The sequence below is a fragment of the Magnolia sinica genome, chromosome 5 (genome assembly GCF_029962835.1).
Source record: "Magnolia sinica isolate HGM2019 chromosome 5, MsV1, whole genome shotgun sequence".
In the NCBI taxonomy this organism is placed as follows: Eukaryota; Viridiplantae; Streptophyta; class Magnoliopsida; order Magnoliales; family Magnoliaceae; genus Magnolia; species Magnolia sinica.
The window spans coordinates 5,446,131-5,471,837 of record NC_080577.1 but is presented as its reverse complement, the minus strand read 5'-3'; the positions used below and the strand labels follow the sequence as shown (position 1 = coordinate 5,471,837).

General features: G+C 38.5%; 1 protein-coding gene across 2 annotated transcripts; it reads right to left on the bottom strand.

Moving 5' to 3' along the window:
• Positions 1-1,632: 1,632 nt before the first annotated feature.
• LOC131245231 (probable polygalacturonase) lies at positions 1,633-6,651 on the bottom strand. Of its 2 annotated transcripts, XM_058244545.1 has the most exons (6): positions 6,044-6,650; positions 5,039-5,356; positions 3,969-4,089; positions 3,604-3,778; positions 3,404-3,474; positions 1,633-2,577 (listed from the first exon to the last, which is right to left on the bottom strand). In XM_058244545.1, the coding sequence occupies exons 1-6, from the start codon at positions 6,059-6,061 to the stop codon at positions 1,889-1,891; spliced, it is 1,392 nt and encodes a 463-aa protein (XP_058100528.1). In that variant the 5' UTR covers positions 6,062-6,650; the 3' UTR covers positions 1,633-1,888. The 2 variants fall into 2 exon arrangements, with proteins under 2 accessions (XP_058100528.1, XP_058100529.1); XM_058244546.1 differs by lacking the exons at positions 3,404-3,474; positions 3,604-3,778 and having other exon boundaries at positions 6,044-6,651.
• Between the last annotated feature and the right edge of the window lie 19,056 nt (positions 6,652-25,707).

The window sequence follows — 25,707 nt, the reverse complement described above, 5'->3', positions numbered from 1 at the left end:
CGTGCATGAACATCAACTTGGGGTCATTGAGTTTCAGAGAAAAAAACATATCACGAGGCCTTTGTTCGTGGAGTCTGCAGACCCATTTGAGTGAAGCAGCTGTGGCCCAGGAAAAGATGGTGGAATCCCATCCTTTCAGAGGTGGGTTCTGTAGTTCAGCTGATTGGGTCCATCAAACCAGTGAAGGATCTAAGCGGTTGAAATTGCATCTACTATACTCTATATGCTAACAAAATAACGCACCGTAACTCCACTAACATGATGGTGAAGTAAAGCGAATTGTAATCATTGCTTATTTATAGTGTATTTCCTGTACAAATTACCAATCCAAACAGAACCTTAATTACAATAACCTTTCCTTGGACTGTGACTGAGATGCATACATAAAGCATTAGTTTGCAACTTAAATGAGATAAGATAAAGGCCTAGTTTGGCACTGTGGATTTGAAATACCTGGATTTGGAATCCTCTGGTTGTCTTTGGCACCCTAGATTCAGAATCCCCCGCAATCCAAAAGTATCTGTGCATAGTACATTTACAAGGGGTTTGAATTTAATTACTAAATCAATTTTAATACTTCTAATTAGTGTATGTATGTAATGTTTGACATAATGATTGTAATAAGCCCGTTGAAATGTACTTTGGCTGAAAATGATGAAATTCCAAGGCTCGGATGGGACACAAGCATAGGATCACATCCGATCGAGTAACCAACGATTTTTAACTGTTGATTTACATGGACTACGTTTGGACTGCACAAATCATCCTATTAAAGTATTTTTGTGATGCAGTTGATAATTTGATTGTTTTGGGATATCATCAGTGGCCACGTGCCTAATAGATTAGTAGCCTAGTGACACACATGTTACACATGTGACTTATGGGAGGATTTTAAATGTAATCCTAACTTCCACCTTGGATTTCAAACCCTATCAAAGAGGGGATTTGAATTCCCCAGTTACTTTATGGTGCCAAATGGACGGGGGATTTGAAATCCCCTTAAACCCCACCCCCCCCCCCCCCCCCCCAAATCCATGGTGCCAAACGACCCCAAATTGTTTTCATTTTGAGTTTACATAAATTCAGAGTAAGAAGATCCACCATTCTCGGAAGAAAGGAAAACTGTTTGAGAGTGGAGCTTCCTGGCAGCAAGCATTATGGGTGATTTGGAAGGAGCGGAAATGTCTGATCTTGTTCTAGGGGATGCCTACATCTCATCAGCTACTGGTATTCACTTTTCTTTTTGGCTGGCGGCCACCTTGATAAAATCTTTTTGTTGCGGAAAAAAAAAAATCAGAGTAAGAATAGTGGCTAGATTTCATCTGAAGTATCTGTCATATTTGACTCTTGGAGCAGAGCAATAGAAACTCCATTTAGCTTTGGTTGATATAGGCCAAAAAGTAACTCTTATCAGCTATGCTTTTGCCCTGGGATAATTGACTTTTAAGCTTCATATCTTGATCCAGTTTAAAATCTAGTAATATGAAAGTCACTGCCAGAACCAACAGAAGATTTTTGAAGCTCCCACCATCTACTATTAGATGGGAAAACAAGTACTTCATTCATCACTCAGTCAATCCTGATTAAGCCTATGATGTTAACTTCTCACTCTTATTGAAACAAAAACCCAAGTGAGCAGAAACTCAAAATGCATTCTTCAATTCTGATAATTCACTCAATTATTTTTTGCTACACACATCTTACAAAAACAAAAGCATCTCAAAACCACTAACATCATGAACCCAATCAGGCTTTTGTTGGCAACAAAATCCCCACAGAGAAAACTAAAAGTGGTTTCGAAAAGTGGCATCAATCAATATCAACAAATAGGCATTCTCATCAAAGTTTTATCTTCACCATAGCATCAAAGGATGCATCGATTTGAACTTCACATCGTACTAACCAAGCGTCTGCCTTCAGACGGTTTGCTTGGCAAAGGACTAGATGAGTAACAGGCCAATGAATCCTTGGGGAGTCTCTTTCTAAGAGGCTCACAGGACTTGGGAGAGACTAATCTAGAATAGCCTCGAATGTATGAACAGTTCCATGGTGGATCTGATATCACATCCAAGGTGATGTTGGATAAGCATATGTTGTGGAAACTATCCCCTTCTATGCCCTGTAGCTTGCCTGCAAACCTGATGTTTTTTCCTGTTATATCTTTGAAGGTGATCCTCTTTATGATAGGAAGAGCATTTGGGTCGTAATTGTCATCTGGGTGCTGGCCATACTGACCAGTGAATTTAATGGCTACCTCTACATCAGTCATGGTCACATCCGAGATGTAAACGTTCCGAATGTAACCGCCTCGCCCCGGTGATGTTTTTACCCTGATACCATTTTTTGAATTGAAAAGCTGGATGCCCTCCACATGCACTTCCGATATACCGCCTGACATCTCGCTCCCAAGTGCAATTCCGGAGCTAGATGTAGTCTCTCCAGTGACACGACGGATGAATATGTTTGTGCTTGGACGACCATAGGAAATGCCATACTCATCCCACCCACTTTTGATGGCGATCACATCGTCGCCAGTGCTAATGTAACAGTCCTCAATGCAGACATCGTCTGACGAGTCTGAAAGTGTTTGAATAACTTATATCAGAAGCCAAATCATATCAATTTTAATGCAATGCAAAAAGAATGACAACATACAATATTCATTCAGATTCACAGTAACAAAATGTATGGAGAAACAGATGCTATTTAAATCAAATTTGGTCCTAAAACCGTTACAAAGACCAGATTGATTTGAATCATTTTTGAAAAAAATAAATTCAGTTAGAAGATTTTAGGATTCATTTTAATTTTTAAGATGATTAGTCAAATATAAAAGAGATGGAAACAGAAGCTACCAAAACCAGAGATAATAACATTTCACTATCAAATGTTAGTTAATATATATAGCAGTACATTGCCTTCTAACATATAGCAATTGACTCGATGAAGATTGCCTTCTAACATATAGCAATTGACTCGATGAAGATTGCCTTCTAACATAGCAATTGACTCGATGAAGTCATAGTGCATAGACTAATCAAGCAATGAAATGAAATTAGACTTACTGTTCTACCTTGCAGTTCTGTCTTTTCTCATGTCTTTTTTGTTTTTTTTAATAAGTTTGTTGAGACTGTTAATAGTCATGAAATTCTACAGCATCCTATTCTTGAGTGGTTCATGTAGAATTTCATGACATTGGGAGAGAGACTAGGATTCAAGTAGCCTGAGCAGGTCTCATAACCAATTTAGGAGTAAAAATGTACTACTTTCAAGAGAAGAAATTACATCGCTGAACAACAACATTTCTTGACCAGAATTTGTTCTTGTTTTTGAATAACTAAATGGCATTTTCACTTGATTGGGAAAACATAAAACTGTAAGTTTCTAAAACTCATTTTCTCACCTGGATCAATCCCATCCGTATTTGGTGAATTGAGGGGGGCAAGGATCGTAACATCATGAATATGGACTTGGCTGTACATCCAGCAAAAACAGTCTCAACTATCCCCTTACACAAAAACTCCACTCATCCATCTATTAATGAACTCAAAAGTCGACGAGCAAGGAAGAGAAAGGCAATAAACCCTTTTGGGGGTGACAAACCTGCAGTATACAGGGTGGATGTTCCAAAATGGCGAGTTCAAGAAAGTCAAGTTCGAGATAACGACACCCTTCGAGTGCATCAACTCAACAAGATGCGGTCGAGTGAAGTCCAGAGTGTGGTTTCTAAACGAATCCCACCAGACACTACCTTGCCCGTCAATGGTTCCATTGTCACCTGAACCCAAAATAATCAAAGTCAGTCATCAGCATCAAGTCACTCATATTGACCATGGCATCCACATGTTCTTTTACAATTCTCATACAAACCAAATAATTAAGACAACAGAAAACACAAATGGCAAAAGAAGGGGAAAAACAAAAAACAGAACATGCATGTGGGAGGTGGTTTCTCTAACATCACTAACCTGTTATTATGACATCAGTTAGATTGTCCCCGTAAATGAGGCTTTGGTGCCTTCTACCAGGTAGCTCCCTCCCACGACCGTATGAGGGCAACGGATCAACAACCGGCCAATCTCCGGAGTCCTGGAAATCAAACCTTCGTTAGCTAATTGAATTCTGTAAAATTTGGGCCTGCCTCAGAGGGCCTAGTATTGACCCTCTCTGATCATTAAGTTGTCCTTATGTCATTAACCAACGGTTCAGATATGTCACTAGACTCTTAGATTATCTTTGAAAGATGGCCATGCCATTAGTTTTTCTTTTAATTAGTAAATATGCCATTAATTTCAAGTTCTTCAGTACAAACTCTAATATCAAAATTTGCTCTTATACCACCATGAAGTCAATGAACTTATCAGCCACTGTAGTGTATCTCAGTTTCATGGGAATTCAGCGAATATTGAACTGTGTAGATCTAACTAAACACAAACCAAGCAACTCTGTTCGAGTCTGTTTGGATGATTAATTGAACTTTTATTCGATTCATTATGGAGGAAATGACCATAACAATGGTTTCACTATTTTAATTCATAATGGCAATTTAACCCATAATTGCAATTCCATGCATTTCATGTCGGATTCGAAACAAGAATAATTGCACTTTTAGGTGCAAGTCCCTCGTTAGGAATGGAATGGCACCAGCACCATTTTGACTATTTACTCTTTTGGATTGTGTTTGGATGCGCAAACAGTCAGTCTACATAAGGGCTAAATGACCAAAATGTGATCATGCTTCCTAGCATTTGGAATGAGAAAAGCCCTCGCAAAATGCAGTTTCTTTCCTCTTCCAAGTTCCAAGTCCATCTTGAAAGTAACACAATTGCAATTTGGAGCTCAATCCCTCAATACTAATGCTTGTGAAAGTAAATTCTATCGGGTCAACTGATAATTGCAATTCAACTTGATAGGGCATTCAAATGCCGTTATTGAAATGAACAATTGCAGTTCTATCCAACCGCAGCCCCTTAAACCAACCTCCACGCACTAAATAGCTGGACATGCTACAAGAACGGGAAGAAAAAGGCAGGCTTACCATTGATCCGAGAATCACCGCCTCCTTATCCAACATCAATGTGAGATGGCTGATAAGGTTGAAGCTCCCAGTCAACCACTTTCCAGCCGGCACGAAAAGCTGAGCACCACCCTTATTGGCGAATGAACGAAGGTAAAATATTGCATTCTGAAATGCGTTCGTGTTGAGGGTGATCCCATCTCCAACCGCACCGAATTCAGTTATCCTGACGCTGTGGGGTCGGAAAGCCCTTGACCTTGATGGTTTGCAACCTAAGCTGCCACTGATTGCCCATGGAGCCTCACTGATAAATGCAAGTACCAGAAGCACTTCCAGCAGCTGAAAGAAAAATTAAACTTGGATCGATACCAAAATCCCAATTCCCGCATAGCAATAGATCATTAGAAATCAGGAGAAAAAATAAAAACCAAAAAGGCAGTAATGCTTTGAAATCTTCAACATTTTCATTCTCGAGCTCATAGAAGTATGAGATCTATGCGGATGGGCTTTATTTTCCATTAATGTGGTCTATTTTGGATGGCAGTTTCACAAGCATCAGGTTACTCTCGAAACTTGGTTTCCCCTACCAAAAGAACAAGGACACGTATGGATTGCAAAAAAAATAAACTACAACAAAAAACAAACAAAACCCAATTGAAGCATATTCTATCCTGGCAAAGAGAGTTATATTTACCAATCAAAAATCATGTGAAAAGCTGATCTGTTTAACTGAACGCAAAAGCAAAAGCAAAAGCATCAAAAGGCAAAAATAAAAATAAATAAATAAAATCACAATTTCATTGATCCACCCTTATTTTTCTTAATATAGATTCCAACCAAGAAAAGCTGAAAAAGAAAAATTTTTAAATCAAAGAAATCATTTTCCATCAGATCCATAAACTAAGACTCATACACCTAGAACAATAATTCCAAACCAAAAACAACACGAAAATTTCTTTAAAAGAAAAAAGAAAGGAAAAAGAAAAAAAGGAAAAAAAGAAAAAAAAGAGGAGCCAAGGAACTTACAGTTACAGATCTCTTCATCTGACTAAGATCTGCTTTTTTTTTATTGTGTTCTTCTTGAACTTTGCAACCCAAGAAAACAAGCAAAGCTCCAACCCTCTTTCAACCAAAAAACCAAGCCTCAAAAGAAAAACCCAACAAAACTCAATGACAATCTCTGGGTGGTGAGGAGCTGATCAAAATCATCCTCAGAAAAGGAGGATGTCTGATTAGATGCACCTTTGAGAGTCAACACCCAAAGAAAATCATGACAGTGACCATTGCTGCCCGCCAGAAAACAGTACTGGCCCCCAAGCAAAGGACACCAACTGTTTCCTCAGCTCCTACCAAAAAATCTGCTAAAATGAATGATACCCAGATAAATTTGGTGGGTTTTGAGCTCAAAACTCCATGAAAAAAAAATAACTGAAAAATTATGGTGGGACTGGGTCTGCAGAGGAATGGAGAAATTGGGTGCTGTTTTTGGGAGTTTTTGCAGTGCTTTCGAGGGGATTTTCAGAGCCTTTCTAGTCAGGGGTGGAAGTGCATGGAATCCCATGCAAGAATCATATGATTTTAGTTGGAAAATCCGTCCGTCCAACCGCGCTGTAACTCTCTTCCCTTCTCTGAAATATGAAAAATGGAAATATAAAACGGTCAAATTTAAAATACACAGCGATATTTTGGTCATTACCAGCATAAATAAAATCACTTGCCGTAAAGATAAAAATAAAAAAGAGCCACTATTTCCAAATTACTCTGAGAGAGAGTGAACCGATCGCCTAACATGCGAGGTACTACGACATGTGGGACCGTACCATCTCTCCTGCAACTTTTGTGTGACATCAGAACCATGCAAAAGATGGGCTCTCCCATCAAGATCACCTGAAACAAAAATCAGGATGTCCACTCTTTAGATGGGCCACGCCGTTTGAATCATGGTCAGCTGATGGTTTGAATCAACATACAGTTTTGGCTCACCTGGTGATCAGATCATCCTGATTTTTGAGAATTTGGGATTCACGGTGGGGTCCATCATTTTCATGGTAGTGATTCCTTAAAAGTGTCACGTTAGTGAGAAAGATGATATGGTAACGCATGCTACCGTTAGCAGACAAAGAATTTTTTTATTTTTTATTTTTAAAAAACCTACATATACAATATAGAATTTACGGTTTGGTTGGGCTCCACCGTAATGCTTCCGCGAAATCGGACATGGATTAATTAGTTGGTGTTACCAACGCCACCTCAGCAGCAGTGCGTTGATGTGCTGGGGTTGTGGGGTCCAACAAGATATATGTATTTTCTATCCATGTATGTATTTTATATCTACGTTGTCTATGTTTGTATAGCTTATTTTAGGGAAAGAACCTGTGAACGCCTCCCCCATACGCATGCAAGTGCGTAGCGGTGCCCTTGCTTTGTCGGCTTTTGTATTGATTTTTATTACTGTAGGCGATATGTGCTATTGAATGAGGTATAAAATTACATTTGATTTGGAGTCGTCATTAGCTAAATGAAGCATAAAATCTACGGTCGGTTAGGAACCATAGAATCACTTAGGAGTTAGGGAATCTCATAAATTTCCAACTCAAGTGACTCACATGGTTGGTCTGCGGTCATAGATTCTGCGTAAGGAACTCAGTGACGGAAAAAGAAGGGTTTAAGCATTCTTTTTCCACTCTCACAATGTGCGGTCTCTACTTTACAAGATTTGCAATTTTTAAGAATTTAATGAAATTTTAACATTTTATACTTGACCATACTTCGCATAACCCATGTGGGTTGGACAGTCAGATATAGAAAAAAAAGTTATCTAGCCTTACATCACAAAGTAAAGTGGTCATGGGTAGGCAAATAAAGTAAAAATAGTAAATAAGATAAAATGCTAACTAGCCTTACTTCACATGATTTAAAATCCTGGGCAGGCAAATAAAGTAAAAAAATGGAAGATGGAAAATAATACAGAACAAAATGTGGAAGTAATTAATGTAATTGAAATGTGTGGAGTGGAATGCAAATTAAATATAAATGGACAAATTCTTAACTTTTTTGACTCATTTGATGGCCATTTTTGTATCCTATGTTGAGTAGCATGTCGGCACGTTGGAAATCTTTAAGTTACTTTGAGTAATACCTCTAGGCAAACTCCAACCTTCAGACCCTCTCTATATTTTTCTATATTTCTTTCTACTCTCTATTTTCTCTCTCTTACTCTTTGTTTCTTTTTATCTACTTAAATTCTCTACCTTGGCTTCTCCCTCCCTTTGATTTAGCCTCTTTCTCTCCTATGTGGCCCGGGTGCCTTATATAGGCATCGACTCATGTTGCGGACCACCACACCCCCCCCCCCCCCCCCCCCGCCAATACCTCGAGTTGTGTTATGGGTGCTTGCCCTGAATTGTGGGCGTGGAGGTAGTTTTTATATATTATTATTTTCTTCCCTCATGACAACATGCAGATATTGATTTTTATTTATTTATATATATTTCTTTTATATATAATGTAATTATTACTTACATATAATATGTGTGGACGGCATGGATAAAACGTATAAATCATGTTGGGATTGATTTTAAGTCCCCTTGATATAACATCGGGTGATCCACTTGATGGTGGAACTGGATTTCAAATTAACACCATGGTAGGTCCATTCGGTATGGAATTAGGATTGTATAATGAGGTACTCAGTACCCTCTTATCATACTGAGTAAACTCAGTTGGGCCATCATGAATGCATGTGGTTTATCCATGCTGTCCATCTGTTTTTCCAGATCATTTTAGGAGTTAAGCCCAAAATTGAAGCATGTACAAAGCCTAAATGTACCATACAACAGGAAACAGTGGAAATATTGATATCCACCGTTGAAACCTTTCTAAGGCCTCCATTGATGTTTATTTGTCATCCAACCTGTTCATAGGATCACACAGACATAGATGAAGGGAAAACACAAATATCAGCTTGATCTAAAACTTCTATTGCTCTCGAGAACTTTTCAACGGTAAATGTTCAATTCACACTTTTTTCCAGTGTGTGGTCTGACTTAACTTTTCATATGCTTCATTTTTTGTTTAAAGCCCTAAAATTACCTGAGAAAATGGATGGACGGAGTAGATAAAATGCATGAATGGGCCCTATAGAGTTTACTCAGGAAGCTTAGGGTACTTAGTTAATCAGTACGCAATTCGCCTCCATCGGAATGACCAACCTTTGTGACTTGAAATCACTCATCCCTGGTGGTATTCATCTCTGTAATAGAGTGGTGCCGCAGCGCAGACAACCACCCTCCTATTTTTACAGCCCACACCATGATGTGTAAGTAAGATTCACTCCAATCATTAGATGCATAATCTCATTATGGGCTTAGAGCCAAAAAATCATGCTAACCTTTGATTCAATTCAGCCACAACAATGGAAACATTGGGAGAGATGCCCACCCAAGCTCAACATGACAAACATGTGAAATCCACTCCAAGCCATTAAGATGACACACCAAAAATCAATGCCTAATGTCCAAAAATTAGGGGCATACATGATTCATGTGGGCCAAACGAATGAAAATAATTTGGAGGGTGAGTTTTCCTTATACACTGTTTTCAATCATGTGGTCCACTTGAACCATAGATGAGGCCGAATTTTTAATTCACCGTTCTAATATAGGGTGACTCACCTGATGGTTGGGGTGGATTTCACTTTTAACTCTATAGTGGGGCCACCACCACCGGCTACTTTTCCTCTTAGAATAACTTTTTTCTGTATTGGTATTAAATAGCATTAATTAGTCCATGAATTAATCAACTAGTTGGACGAAAATGTAATGTCCAACTAGTTGTGTGTGAGCATTTCTCATATATATAAAATATGTGTACGTAGTTGTATTTGGTTTTCATCTTTTTGTACAAAATATTTAAATAATTTTATCTTGTTCATTTTTCATTCGTTTTCAGAAATCTTAATCTTGTTGGAAAGATGATCAAATAAGCTTTCTAACAAGACTAGAATCACTTCAATCGAACCTCATTTAGTGTACCAAAAACACATCCGTCCAATATATGAAATCGGTTGTTTGCAATTTGACCAATAGTCTATTTTTGATGATATTAGGATCATTGGAAACATCGTCTGATAAACTTTTTATTACAACTGAAATTATCTCAATCGGATCCCGCTTGACTAGTTTAAACCACAGCCAAAGTTTTTTCGATTCTAATCAATTGGCAATACATAATTTTGATAAACGGGCTGAATCTTCCTCATTATGATTCGGATTAGAGGAAATTTAAATTTGTTAGGAAGATCATTTGACCACCTTTACAAGGAATTATAAATCATCCTAATTGGTCAGGATTTGCCTCCAATAATACCATAACCATTTTATATATCGGGATGACCGTATTTTTCCATGATTTTGAAAATACAACTTCTTACACATCAACACAACGTTATTTGGAAGAATTAAATGATACAGAGAGTGATCCATGGATGGATAGTATTAGTTTTATCCATTTTTGTATGTCGGTTGCGTCGTACAGAGAGTTTCAGGGGTTTTGGAGTTTGGATGCTCGGTTGTAACCGAATCACTACTGGATTTGGTGTCATCTGATCGGGTCCGTTGGTTATCTTCGGCACGTATTGAGTATACTCCTAGTTTGATCTGTTTGATTTTTCAATGATTTCCAAGTCAGCAGAAGACAATTCATATAAGTCAAGTTGAAGCTCAAAGTGACATGTCCTTGTTTTAGGTGAGGTGTCTACGGAACCCAAAAATAAAGTAGATCCAAAGCTCAAGTAAATCACACCACAAAACGATAGTGGGGATAATGGCACTCAATGTTGATACCTTCAAAACGCCTGCTCTAATGTTTGTTTGTTGTCCAACACTTGGATAAGGTCACTTAGGCTTGGATGAAGGGAAAACACAAATATTATATATATATATATATATATATATATATATATATATATATATATATATATATAATTTGTTGCAATCACCATTGTTTCTATGGCGTGGCTCACTTAAGCTTCAAATCTACTTCACTTTTTGAGTCCATGCCCTAAAATGAGGAGGCGAAGTGGATGGACAATGTGGATATAGAACACATACTGCACGTGGGGCCCACAGTGCCCACCACAATGGCGCTATGTTGGAAACATTACTCAACGGTGTCTTCTCCCTCCAAATAATTTCTCTTTATGTGTCCACCTAAATCACAAACGAGCCTAATGTTTAAGACTTAGGCATAAATTTTAATGTGGTATCTAATGGATGGAGTGAATTGTTTCTAATTAATTATCACATAGGCCTATAAAATCAAGGGTAGACATCTCTCTCAATTATTTCCTTTAACATGGCTCACTTGAATCAAAGGTCGCTTGATTTTTTTGCCCACAGAGTATTGTAAGATTACACATTTAATTTTCAAAGTGAATTTCAAGCACATCAAATTGGGTTCCTAAAAAAGTAATGTTCCTCTCACAACTCTTTAAAAACATGGAAAGAAAGGGGTATTTTACTGACGCCGCCCTTAAATGTGTACATGATATCTTTTACGGCAGTAAGAGGTGCAATCTCATGTTATGCCCAAGGAAAAATACGACTGACTTGTGATTTAGGTGGGACTTCTACCTTTAATTTTATACGACCCACCAGGATGATCATATGAACCATTAAATGTCATATTAAAATTTGGGTCCTTACTCTTGGTGGTAGGCTCTCAGGAGTTTCAACACCAGGTCAAGGGTTCGAGTACCCATAGGTGGTGAAATTTCACTATGCATAAGTGTGTGGGGTGTGTGTGCGTGCATTAAAAAAAATGTCATATTAAAATTTAGGCTTGGATCCAAACACCAAGCTTATTCATGATTCAAGTGGGCCATGTAAAAGAAAACATTTTGAAGGTTGAGAATTGCCTTGTGCGTTGTTTGTAATAATGTGGTCCACTCAAATAACGGATGGAACTGATTTTTGGGTCTCCAGGCTAACATTGGATGAGACACCTGCTTATATGGTGAATTTCTCAGTGGGGCCCAGCCAAGCTGCTGAACCCCTTGCCTGTACCATCACTTTTGTTTAGAAATGTAAGAGAAGGTAATCCATCTATGATTATTTAGATTCTGTTTGATAAATTGAAAAACAAGTAATAAAAATTAATTTAATTATATAAAACTTAAAGTGTTGAATTATAATTTTGAAATAATTTTAAAAGTATTTTAATCAAAAATGAAAATAAATTTTAATGAACAATCACTTCAAGGATTAATTCAAGCGAAGGCATCTGGGGAAAGAGACCCATATTTTCAACGAACATAAACTTTAGTACATTATAAGTTGGATTTGCCAACCGATCCGAAGAAGTGAAAATTAATGAAAATACCAATTTCATAGATTATTGAAAACCTTTTAAAAAAAGGTATGAAAACTTAATTTCTGTAGTAAGTGGCAGTCTTATTGTAAATTTTCCCAAAAAGGACAAACAACGGGTCCTTCACGTTGAATGAGGAAGACGATGCTCGGCATCCAACACCTGACACGTGGCATGTTAGGAGTTGGATCGAGACTGCCCATCTAGCAGGCATGTCCGTAGATGGCTCTCTATTGATAAATCACAGGGACTGAACATCGGAGCCCTCAGTTTATCTAGACGAATGCATTTCGAGCTTTGCCAACATGCGCGACTACAAGGCATACCATCTACACGCTGCCACATGTGACAGCGTGGCAGACACCTCAGGTGGGTCTGAGATGTTCTCACCCGAAATTAAAGATGGTCCACATATCAGGTGGCCCAGGACATTAGTAACATGTGCACGGGTTAGAAATCATACGTCAAGTCATTTATTAGCCTTACATTTATTTCATAATCGAGGCCCATTTGATCAGTAAACCGATCCGATTCTTGGATCAGTACATCTACATGGTGGTCCCTCTCAGATGGATGGACTGGATCTCTTACCCATATGCATGCTTTCATTAGCTGCGTTGTACACTCGTGTGGGCCTGGGAAAGCTCTTAATTCATATGTATAGGATCATACTTTATGATTCAGTATTGTGGTACCAAAATGTAAAATGGATGGGTGAATATATCAAATAGATGAGTGTAAATAGCAGCTCCCAAGGACGCGGATTCCCTGTGACCGAGATTCAGCCACGTGGGTGCGACCCTCACCGTGGGCCACCTCAATGTATTCATTGTATTCCACGCGGCTCATCTATTTTCTCATATTATTTTAAGGCATGGTTTCAAGTATACCACAGTACAGGAAACAATAATTATTAAACGCCCACTATTAAAACTTCCTAAGGATTACTGTAATGTTCATTTTCCATTGTACTTGTTGATAAGGTTGCACAAATGTATATGAAAGAAAAACACTTGATCCAAAGTTTTTGTGGGCCTAAGAAGCTTTTAACTATGGAATTCAATTCTATGATGTCCACCTGTTATTTGTATCTACTTCATTTTTTGGACCATAATCTAAAATAAGTTGAAAAACCAATAGGTGGGCCCCACAGTTAGGGTCGCACCGATCTCGTTGGATCCCTGTCGCAACTGATCTGCGTGGGATGGCCAGCCTAACATTCAATTGGGTCAGGTCATGATAGTAGGGCCTACCTTGATGTGTATATTGTACATTGATGCCGTCTATCCATTTTTCAAGCACACATTTTAAATCATTGGCCCACAAATGAAGTAGATTCAAATCTCAGTGGACCACACCACAATAAACAGTGTGATTGAATGCCCACAATTAATAACTTTGGAAAATTTAGATCAAGGTAATATCTTCTTCCCTTCATCCCGGACCCTGTGACCTCATCAATAAGTTGGATGGAAAATAAACATTAGAAAGGGTACGGGCATTAAATCACCACTTCTCCTTGTGGTGTACTCTACCTAAGATTTTAGATCTGCTTAATGTTTTTGGGCTCATGCACTAAAACGACTTGGCAAAACGGATGGACTGCGTCGGCATGGAGAATTTTTTACTTATTTATTTATTTTTTCATTTTTTGGGGGTTAGCTTGTTAGTACACACCCATGTCAGTACACACACTCCATGTTAGCCACCCCCACTAGGGATCGATGCCAAGACCTCAAGTGTTGAAACGAGGTATATCCACTCAGTCTGCAGAATATACATCATTGTGGCCCCAAAATCACGGCTGGACCGAACTCATTGTTATCCATGCCTGACCGAATCCGTTCCCAACATAAACATCTCCCATTCTTAAATGACAACAATAACAAATGAGTCTCGACCGAAAGGCCACCTCTCCCACGAGGTTTTGACCAGAAAGATAAAAACGTAGTTGGTGCAAAATGTCAAAATTGCCCTTTAGTTTTTATCCATCATAAGTACCTGATCTCAAACCTGGAAAAAAGCCGATTTTATGACATCGCTTCGGTAATTTGTTTCAGCTCTCCTGAATACTTTCGCACGAGCGGAGAAGCGAGACTATTATGAAATTACAATTTTATCCTCTATACATATCCTAATTGTAATTGCACCTGTTTTTTTTTTTCCAAAATTACAAGACAGTATGCACCCCTAATCCGGGATTATGGAATTCCCTGTCAATCCTTGCTCTGTGGAACTCACCTTAATGTTTTTCTTATATCCACTCGGTCCATCTGTTTTTTTGGTTCATTTTACGGAAATAACCCAAAAGGTGAAGTATAAATAACTCAAACGGTCCACACCAGCAGAAACAGTGGAGATTCAACAGCAGCTATTGAAACCTCCTTGAAGGCCACAGAAGCTTTGAATCAGTATGATACGTATTTGTTCCCTTCATGCATGAGGAAATCACTTTATGAACGGGTTGGATAGCACATGAAGATCACGTGACGCCCTGCTAACTTTTCTGCCGTGGGAATTACCACCCCATTATTTCCTGTGGTGTGGTACATTTGAGTGTCTAATCTAGATAATTTTCTGGTATAGAGAATAGCATGAGTTTGAGAAACAGATGGATGGAGTGGATATAACACAGGAATCGCGTACGTCCCTCAGATCCTGGGGTTACAGGGAATCTTGTAACCCCGGTTACAGGCAAGCCATCCAGTACGGACGAAGGATCCAAAGCTAAAGGGTCACTCTGGTATACCGTACTTTAAAGATAGGGAAATTTAAGACTGTGGACACCACCTTTTATCCATTGGATATTCTTGAAACAATAAAAACTTAACATACTCACTTAGTCCTCTTCGTACGGACAACTAATTCCAGAACAAAAATACCCCTCCTTTTCACATAAACGGATTGGCTGCTCCGCCTGCCAACCGCCAGTGGCCGATCGTGGTCCGTGGTCCCCACCATGATTTATGCTTTTCATCCATGCTGTCCATATATTTTTTCCGATCATTTTATGGTATGAGACAAAAAATGAGGTATATCCAAATCTTAAGTGTACCACATTATGGAAAACAGTGTTGAATGAGGGTCAACCATTAGAAATCCTCCCCCATCTAAGTTGGGGCCCACTGTGATGTTTGTGAGAAATCCTCCCCATCTAAGTTCATTCATAGGGTCACAAAGACCTGGTTGAAGAGGAAAAACAAATTTCATAATGATCCAAAACTTCATTAACCCCTGAAAGGGTTTCAATGGTAGACATTCAATTCCCCACTACCTTTTACAGTGTGGTCCACTTGATAGTTAGATCTATCTTATTTTTTTTCTCAAGCCTTAATATGAGCTCATCAAATAGATGGACGGTTTGGATATAACACAGACATCATGACGAGATCCACGAAAGCAATCTAGCAAAAAAAAAAAGAAGAAGAAGGCCTAGAGAGAACTTTTTCTCTCCTACATTTTTCTCTAATACATAATTATGTAAATATGTATATATAAGTATATAAAAATATTTTTCTATCTTTTAATTCATTTCTTTATCTATTTATTAAGCAAATATATCTCTTAAATTAGAATGTGTTTTTTCTTTTTTTTACCACATGCACACACACCCCCATGCACTCACACCAGGTAAATTTCACCACGTATGGATACTCGAACACTTGACCGGATGTTGAAACTCATAAGAGTCTACCACCCGAGTAAAAGTAAGAATCCTAAACTAGCGGGGCAAGCATGTAAATGGTGGAAATCATTATGCCCATTGTTGGGCCCACTATGGTTTTAATGGTGGAAATCATTATGCCCACTGTTTTTTGTGGTATGATCCACTTGATCTTTTGATATGCTTCAATTTGGAGCTAAACCGCTAAAATTAAATAGAAAAACGAATAGATATGCCTCATTTTTTGTCTCATACCACAAACTAGGAAATCAGCGGGGGAGACATGAAAAGCGGCGGGGCAAACTAGAAAATCAGCGGGAGAAACATGAAAATCAGCGGGGGAAACATAAAAAGCAGCGGAGCAAACTAAAAAATCAGCGGAGGAAACATGAAAGGCAGCCGGGCAAACTAGAAAAGCAGCGGGGCAAACTAGAAAAACAGTGGGGCAAACTAGAAAATCAGCGGGGGAAACATGAAAAGCAACGGGGCAAACTAGAAAATCAGCGGGGGAAACATGAAAAGCAGCGGGGCAAACTAGAAAATCAGCTTGGGAAACATGAAAAGCAGCGGGGCAAACTAGAAAAACAGCGGGGCAAACTGAAATATGAGCAGGGCAAACTGGAAAATCAGCAGGGCAAACTAGAAAATCAGTGGGGGAAACATGAAAAGCAGCGGGGCAAACTGAAATATGAGTGGGGCAAACTGGAAAATCAGCGGGGGAAACATGAAAATCAGCGGGGGAAACATGAAAATCAGCGGGGCAAACTAGAAAATCAGCGGGGGAAACATGAAAATCAGCAGGGGAAACATGAAAAGCAGTGGGGCAAACTAGAAAATCAGCGGGGGAAACATAAAAAGCAGCATGGCAAACTAGAAAAACAGCGGGGCAAACTGAAATATGAGTGTGGCAAATAAGAAAAGCAACAGGACAAACCGAAATATGAGCGGGGCAAACTATTTGATTTTGCTGATGAATTTGGAACTTTGAACATCTTTTCTTTGAGAGTAATGATCTCCTACACCTGGCTGAAAATGAGAGAAAATTCATCTGCTGAAAATCGAAGATAGCGAAGAAAAATCCCTCAATTTCAAGAGAAAATGAAAACAAATCAAAGCTCATGTAAAGAAAATGCCTTAAAAATGCCAATAGAGAGAGAGAGAGAAGAGGGTTTGGGGCTTTGAGGCGCAGCGAGAGGGAGAACAAGAGTTGAGGGTTTGGGGCGAGAGAACGGTTTGGGATTGGAGGTCGAGCACGAATTATGAGAGACCTTTGTAGGAAGTTGGGATGCTAGGTGGGGCCCACTGTGATGTTTGTGAGGAATCCACATCGTCCATCCATTTTGAGAGATCATTTTAGGACATGAGACCAAACATGAGGTGGATCTAAAACTCAAAGTGGGCTACACAAGAGATGAAAAATCCACACCGTCCCTTTTTTTATAATTAGAATGGTTTATAACAGTTTCAAATTTGGAACAGTTTAAAACTATTCCTAAATCAAAGATAGAACCGTTTTAAATTAGTAATTTTGGTGTAGTGACAAAATTATCTGTATGCCAAGAGTCATACTAGAAGGCCCTTATCTCTCTTTTAAGATTTTACAAACGCCTATATGCAACTGTTGGAAAGAAACCTCATTTTTCATGACATGCTCTCTTTAGTCTTTTTCTTCCCTCATCAATATAACAAATCCGTGATACACAACCCAATTACAACAAGCAACCTGCCGACAACCTCACAAAACCATGATCCCTATATCTTGGAATGCTAGCATGGAAAGCCCGTTGTAGAACATCAATCCAAGCTGCAAAAATGGACTCTTTTAACTAAGCCCACTTGAGGATTTACCAATTTACCCCACTATTTTTCTAGTCTGCCCTGCTCATATTTTAGTTTACCTCGCTGATTTTCTAGTTTCCCCTGTTCATTTTCATGCTTGCCCTGCTCATTTTCATGCTTGCCCCGCTCTTTTTCACGATTGCCCTGCTCATTTTCATGTTTGCCCTACTCATTTTCAAAGAGCTTGAAACTGGTATGGATTCCTTCATTGCAGCTTGAATGCCACAAATCGTTCATGCCATTAGTTGGCATTTGAACTACACAAACCTAACTTGGAAATACTAGTTATGTGTAAACCTTAGCATTTGGTTGAATATGTACTCTTTGCTGTGGACATTAGGAGCAAGATAACTCCACCCTTGCCACATGGGTTTGTTGGGAATGTTGTTGTAACAACTTGTGCAAGTGCAAAGGTGGTGGATTTGAATAAGGAGTTTTTGAAATTTTGTGTTGAGAAGGTGAAGGAAGCAATAGAGATGGTGTATATGTGCTAATAGTTTCCAATGTCATCATCAACCATACGGCTCATATCATCTCATATCATCCTAAAAAGCCTGATATAAGGCGACATATGTTGTTGATGTCTCAAATCTTTTTAAAGGAGTAGTCCTATATTAGAGCTTGGTTTTTTAAAGAAAAAAAATGAAGTTCTTTATGATGAATAATCACGTATATAATTAATAAAATCATAGATACAAAAAATAAGTCCTATATTGAAATATAATAAACTAATGTAATAATGAAAATATTAGCACGTATACACCCGACCAACCCAATTAACCTGTCGAGCCCTCTTGGGTTGGGCTTGGGTTGAGAATTCCCAACCCAAGATTGGGTTGGGTTGGGTCAAGGTTTAGGTATAGGAGCCTTGGGTTGGGTTAGGGTTGAGCACCAACCCAAACAAACCGGTTCGACTTTCAGCCTAATTTCATGTTTGCCCTGCTCAATTTCATGTTTGCCCTACTGAATTTTCAGTTTGACCGCGAAGTGATTGAAATTGACCACGAACTGAATGAAATGATTTTCGACCATCGACCCAATGGAATCTTGGAAAATAATTAGGTTGGTTGGCTAAATTAGCTTCTCTTATCCCAAAATCATATGTGGTACGTTAAGTAAATCATTCTAGTTTAGGAGATATGCTTGTTAAATAAATAGACAAAGAAATGAATTGGAAGATAGAAAAATATTTTTATATACATATTTACTTAATTATGTATTAGAGAAAAATGTAAGGGAGAAAAAGTTCTCCATGTAAAAAATAAATAAAAATGTCGGATTATCGCGGCACTACCGCCGATTCAGCGGCCGACAGTCTGTAAATATTTTACTAGAAAATCAGTGGGGGAAACATGAAATCAGCGGGGGAAACTAGAAAATCAGCGAGGCAAACTAGAAAATCAACGGGGGAAACATGAAAAGCAGCGGGGCAAACTAAAAAATCAGCGGGGGAAACATGAAAAGCAGCAGGGCAAACTAAAATATGAGCGGGGTAAACTAGAAAATTAGAATTAAAGCGGAGGAAACATGAAAATCACATTGAATGTATGTAGTATATCCACGCTGTCCATCCGTTTTTCCATCTAATTTTAGCGGTTTAGCCCCAAATGAAAGCATATCAAAAGATCAAGTGGATCACACCACGGGAATCAGTGGGCATAATGATTTCCACCGTTGAAACCATAGTGGGCCCAACAGTGATGTTTGTTTGTTATCAAACCTATTCATAAGATCATACAGACATGGATTAATAGAAAAAATAATTATAAGCTTGATCCAAAACTTCTGTAGCCCCTAAGAAATGATCAACAATAGAAATTCAATTCAAAATTTCATTTGGTGTGGTCCATTTGAATATTGGATACGTTTAGATTTATCGGCTTAAGCTATGAAATTATATGTTAAGTTTGCCCCGCTGATTGTCTAGTTTGCCTCGTTGAATTTCATGTTTGCCCCGCTCAATTTCATGTTTGCCCCGCTGATTTTCTAGTTTCCCCCGCTGATTTTCTAGTTTGCCTCGCGGATTTCCTAGTTTGTCCCGCTGATTTTCTAGTTTGTCCCGCTGATTTCCTAATTTGCCCCGCTGATTTTCTAGTGTGCCCCGCTGATTTTCTAGTTTGTCCCGCTGATTTCCTAGTTTGCCCCGTTGATTTTGTAGTTTGTCCCGCTGATTTTGTAGTTTGCCACGCTGATTTTCATGTTTGCCCCGCTGATTTTCTAGTTTGCCCCGTTGATTTTCTAGTTTCCCCCGCTCAATTTCATGTTTGCCCTTCTGAATTTCTAGTTTGCCCCGCTCAATTTCATGTATGGTTAAAAGTTGGGCGGGTTCAACCCAACCGACCCGACATTGGGTCAGGCTCGAGCAGGATATATCAGGTCCAATCTCAAGCTTGGGCTATACAAACACCAACCTGATAAAACTTAGGTTGGGCTTGGGTTGAGGTCTCAGGTTGCCTGACCCAACCCAAACCCAATCAATATATTAGTTACTTATAAATTATAATTGAGTGTGGATTGTTTGTGTAGAAGGTACACTAGTGATGTCGGGTCTCATTTATCCACGTCATTTCCAAGGACTCAAGCTAACAAGATATGTCGGATTTCTCTCTCCCAAATAGATTGCGTGCTATGTTACATGACTTTTTAAAGGAGTAGTCTTATATTATAGCTTGGTTTTTTAAAGAAAAAAATGAAGTTCTTTATGATGAATAATCACGTATATAATTAATAAAATCATAGATACAAAAAATAAGTCCTATATTGAAATATAATAAACTAATGTAATAATGAAAATATTAGCACGTATACACCCAATTGGGTTGAGAATTTCCAACCCAAGATTGGGTTGGGTTGGGTCAAGGTTTAGGTATAGGAACCTTGGGTTGGGTTAGGGTTGAGCACCAACCCGAACCAACCGGCCCGACTTTCAGCCATAATTTCATGTTTGCCCTGCTCAATTTCATGTTTTACCCGCTAAATTTCTAGATTTCCCCACTTAATTTCATGTTTGCCTCGCTCAATTTCATGTTTGCCCCACTGAATTTTCAGTTTGACTGCGAAGTGATTGAAATTGACCACGAACTGAATGAAGTGGATTTTCGACCATCGACCCGATGGAATCTTGGAAAATAACTAGGTCGGTTGGCTAAATTAGGTTCTCCTACCCCAAAATCATATATGGTACGTTAAGTAAATCATTATAGTTTAGGAGATATGCTTGTTAAATAAATAGATAAAGAAATGAATTGAAAGATAGAAGAATATTTTTATATACTTATATATACATATTTACTTAATTATGTATTAGAGAAAAATGTAAGAGAGAAAAAGTTCTCCATGCAAAAATATAAAAATAAAAATAAAAAAATTGTCGGACTGTCGCGGCACTACCGGCGGTAGTGCCGCGGCAGTATGTGAGTGTGTGTGTGTGTGTGTATATTTGCAATGTTACTTTTGTGGGTCCCATCATGAGGTCTGTGTTATATCCAAACCGTCCATCTATTTGGCGAGCTCATATTAAAGCTTGAGACGGAAAATAATATAGATCTAACTATCAAGTGGACCACACTGTAAAAGGCAGTGGGGGATTGAATGTCTACCATTGAAACCCTTTTAGGGGTTACAAAAGTTTTGGATCATTATGAAATTTGTTTTTCCTCTTCATACAGACCTTTGTGACCTTATGAATAGATTGAATGGAAAATAAATGTCATGGTGGGCCTTACAAAATTTTTAACGGTGAAAATCAAATTTCCCGCTGCTCTGTGGTGTGGTCCAGTTGATGTTTGGATATGATTTTTTTTTTTTTGGGATAGTGCTCCGAAATGATCTCGAAATATGGATGACCGTTGTGGATATAATAAATACATAGCTGTGGGGCCATGTAACTTTGATCTCTTTTGAGCCGTTCGTACAACTCTCGGTTGGGGGAGCGTCGGCGCTCGTCTTCGAAAGGAAGGCAGGGGTATTTTCGTCCTGAAATTCCGACTCCGTGCGAGGAGGTCAAGGTGCATACTCTAAGTCTGTATTGCTTCATAAAAACCGCTGGATAAAAGGTGGCGTCCACAGTCGTAAATTTCTCTTAAGATACTTGGCAGAAACTTTGATACTCTAACACACTGGAACCTATAAAATACACGTGGCATGTAATTACTAATATTAAACTATCCAAATCATGGGTCCCGACTCTCAATTTAGATGTGTCATCAACCAAAAAAAGGAGCTCCTATGTCGGATTGGTGGACATTTATTGGACAGTTAAAAATGAAAAAACATCCAACGTATATTTGTACAAACAAGTGTCAGTGGATCAAAGGTTAGATCTTTTCATAAAATCTGATTTTATTATTATTATTATTATTTGGAGTTTATCGATTGTAGGTTCCATAATTTAGTCGGCTTAATTTAGTTAATGTATGCATCATGTACAATTTTCTAAGTGCCCGTGTATCGAGCATGGTACTCTGCTAGAGTATCAAACAACTCCCATGAAAATAAGGACGAGAACAGTTAAATTGATATGATTAACGTTCTTCCTGGGTATAATCTGTCACTTCATCTTTATTTTAAGTTTAACTAATTAAATCAGAATGTCTCACATCCACCCGGTTGGACCATACGCTACCGTACAGCCAAAAGATAAATTTCAAGATTTAATGTACGTACGATATCAAACCCGTCTAATAGTTTGGAACCACCATGATGATCATTACCTAAAAATTGAGCCCTGTATAATAGTTTTTATTTATTTTAGGTCATCAGCCGTTATAAATTATTTTATATGGTTTGAATCTTATGGTATGCATGTTAGGCTGAATATTGTATAAGATGATCCTCCTGGTGGGATCAACCTATTGTACGGGATGGATTTACAATTTACATTATATATTGGAGGTTATCTGTTAGCTGGATGGTAATTTATCGTCCAGCCAGTCTGGTTTGATGATTCTTCGAACGCGGTTTGGGTACCATCCCCGCCCAGTTCGGGACAGGCTGGGTGTGTTCCATGATAAATTGTTTTTATTAACACCGTCCATCCATTTTTTTAAATATTATTATGGATTAAATAAAAAAATAGATATATCCAACCCTAAGTGGACTACAGAGTGAGGATTAAATGAAATACCGTTGAAAACTTCTGGGGGCCCATAAAAGTTTTGATTCAAGCTTATATTTGTAATTTCTCTTCATCCAAGTCTATTTGGCCTTATGCATAGGGTGGATGGAAAATAAACATCATAATAAACAATAAAAATCATAGTATACACTAGGAAGGTTTTGATTGTAAATGTTATTAGAGTCGCTGCTTTCTATGGTGTGGTCCACTTGAGCATTGGCTCAGCCTCATTTGTAAGATTATAATCTAAAATGATATGGTAAAATGGATGAACGGTTTGGATAAAAATAATACATGATGGTGGTCTCTCATAGCCCTATCCCATCCTAAGCTCCAGTAAATCGGGGAAGTACCCAATCCGTGGGATCCTTACTCTTGCTCGGGTGGTAGACTCTCGGGATTTTAAACACCCAGTCAAGGGTTCAAGTATCCATAGGTGGTGAAATTCCAACAGCTTGAGTGCGGGGGGGGGGGGGTGTAAAAAAAAGCACCCAATCTGCGTCCACTATAGGGAAGTGATACATGCACCCTTTGTTTTGATCGATACACCCCTTTTCTCGTGAATAGGTGTAAAACCGGTCCAATTTCATGTTTGTATTTATAAAATTTTATTTTTTTTAGATAACAATGAGAAAAGTCTTTAAATATTCCATGATTAGGATATATACCAAATCTATTCACAAAAATAATGCCCTTTTTCTTCTTCGTGTCACTATTGTTGCTAACAATGCCTGCACCTATGGTTTAGATCTCTTTAGCTAATGCACAATAATTATTTTTATGTGGACAGTTGAGATGACATGCACTTAGGATGCAGTGGCATGTAGGGGGTGGCAACAGCAATGATGTGACTTCGCTCAAGCATGGATTATAATTGTGGGATTCATACATCCACTCCATTCATATTAAGAGTAAAAAATGAAGTAAATCTAAGGGCTTATTTGGCTGGACGGATCTCATGGGATTAGAAGGGATGGGATGGATTTTAAGGTAATGATGGTGGTGTCAGTGGATTGGTTTAAGATCCATGGGATTGCTATATCCTAGTACAAGATCATCGAGTCTGTTTGGCACGCCCATCATATCCTGGGATTTTACCTTCCAATCCCTTCCAATCCTTCCAACCAAACACGCCCCATGTACGATTGAATGGGATTAGGAGGGATGAGATCAATTTTAAGGTAATAATGGTGATGTCAGTGGATTGGTTTAAGATCCATGGGTTTCCTATCTCCCGAGACAAGTTTATCGGGTCTGTTTAGCTCATTTGGCATATTCCAGGATTTTACCATATCATCCCTCCTAATACCTCTTAATCTGCCCGGCCAAGCACACCCTAAAACTCAAGTGAACCATATGGTAGAAAACATTAGTGAAGAAAACTTCCCCCCACTAAAACATTTGTGGAGCCCACTATGATCTTTTATTTGCCATCTAAGGACACCTCGGTCAAAGAGGAAATACAAATATCAGCTTGACCCAAAGGTTTTGGGACTAAAAAAGCTTTCAATTGGGGCTGTTCAATGTTTCCCTAGGTGTGGATCACTTCAGTTTTGAATCTGCTTATTCTTAAATGGCAACCTAACTTGGGCCGGTTTAATCTAGAATAAGTAAATATAACACAAATGGATAGAGACTATATACCAACACTGCCAACAAGATGTTACTACTGGACTGTGCTGTGTGGGCCAATTATCTGTTTATCCACGTTGTCTATCCATTTTGCCTTCTTATTATAAGACCATGAGCCCAAAAATAAGACAAATTCAAATTTCAAGTAGGCCACACAATATGAAATAATATTGATTGAACACCCACCATTAAAACTTCACATGCCTATTGTAATGTTTATTTACCATCCAACTTATTAATTAGATTACAAAGACCAGATTAAGAGGAAAATATAAATATTCATAAGTTTTGTAATTCCAAAAACAAAAAAATAAATAAATAAATAGTACCCGTCCATTTACCATTTTTTCTCGAGCTGTCGTTCACCTGAATTTTGATTTATCTCATTATTAGGGCCCACAATTTGACAGTGTCATATGAGGCCAACAGAGACATCATGATGGCCCCACAAAGCTTAGGGTTACCGTGCTTTCCATAACTTGAGGTTACAGGGAAGTCTAGCTAATTGGGTCCATGGTGTATTTTAATTGGAATTAGTGCAGTAATTTTTAAGTGCCCCGCGTATCATCGGTCGTACTCTGTCAGAGCATCAAAGCTTTTTCTCAATATCAGGTACAGTACAAGGGTGTCAAAGGGGGGAACGGATTGGCTACTCCCCTTGACACCAGCCCCGTGGCTGGTGGTCGGTGTTCTGTGGGCCCCACAATGATGTATGTATTTCATCCATTACGTTCATTCATTTTTAAAGACATTTTAAGCATGTATTCCAAAAACGAGGGGTATATAAATGTCAGGTGGACCACACGACATGAAAACAATAGTGATTGGATATCCATCATTAAAATTCCCCTAAGGCTCACTGTACTGTTTATTTGACATCCAATCTGTTTATTAGGTCATATAGTCCTAGATGAAGGGGAAAAACAAAAATCATCTCGATCCAAAACTTTTATGGCCCCCAAAATGTTTTTAATGGTTGACACTCATTCAACACTGTTTCTTGTAATGTGGTGCGTTTCAGATTGGGATATACCTCGTTTTCGGTCTCGTTCCTTGATATGATATTTAAAA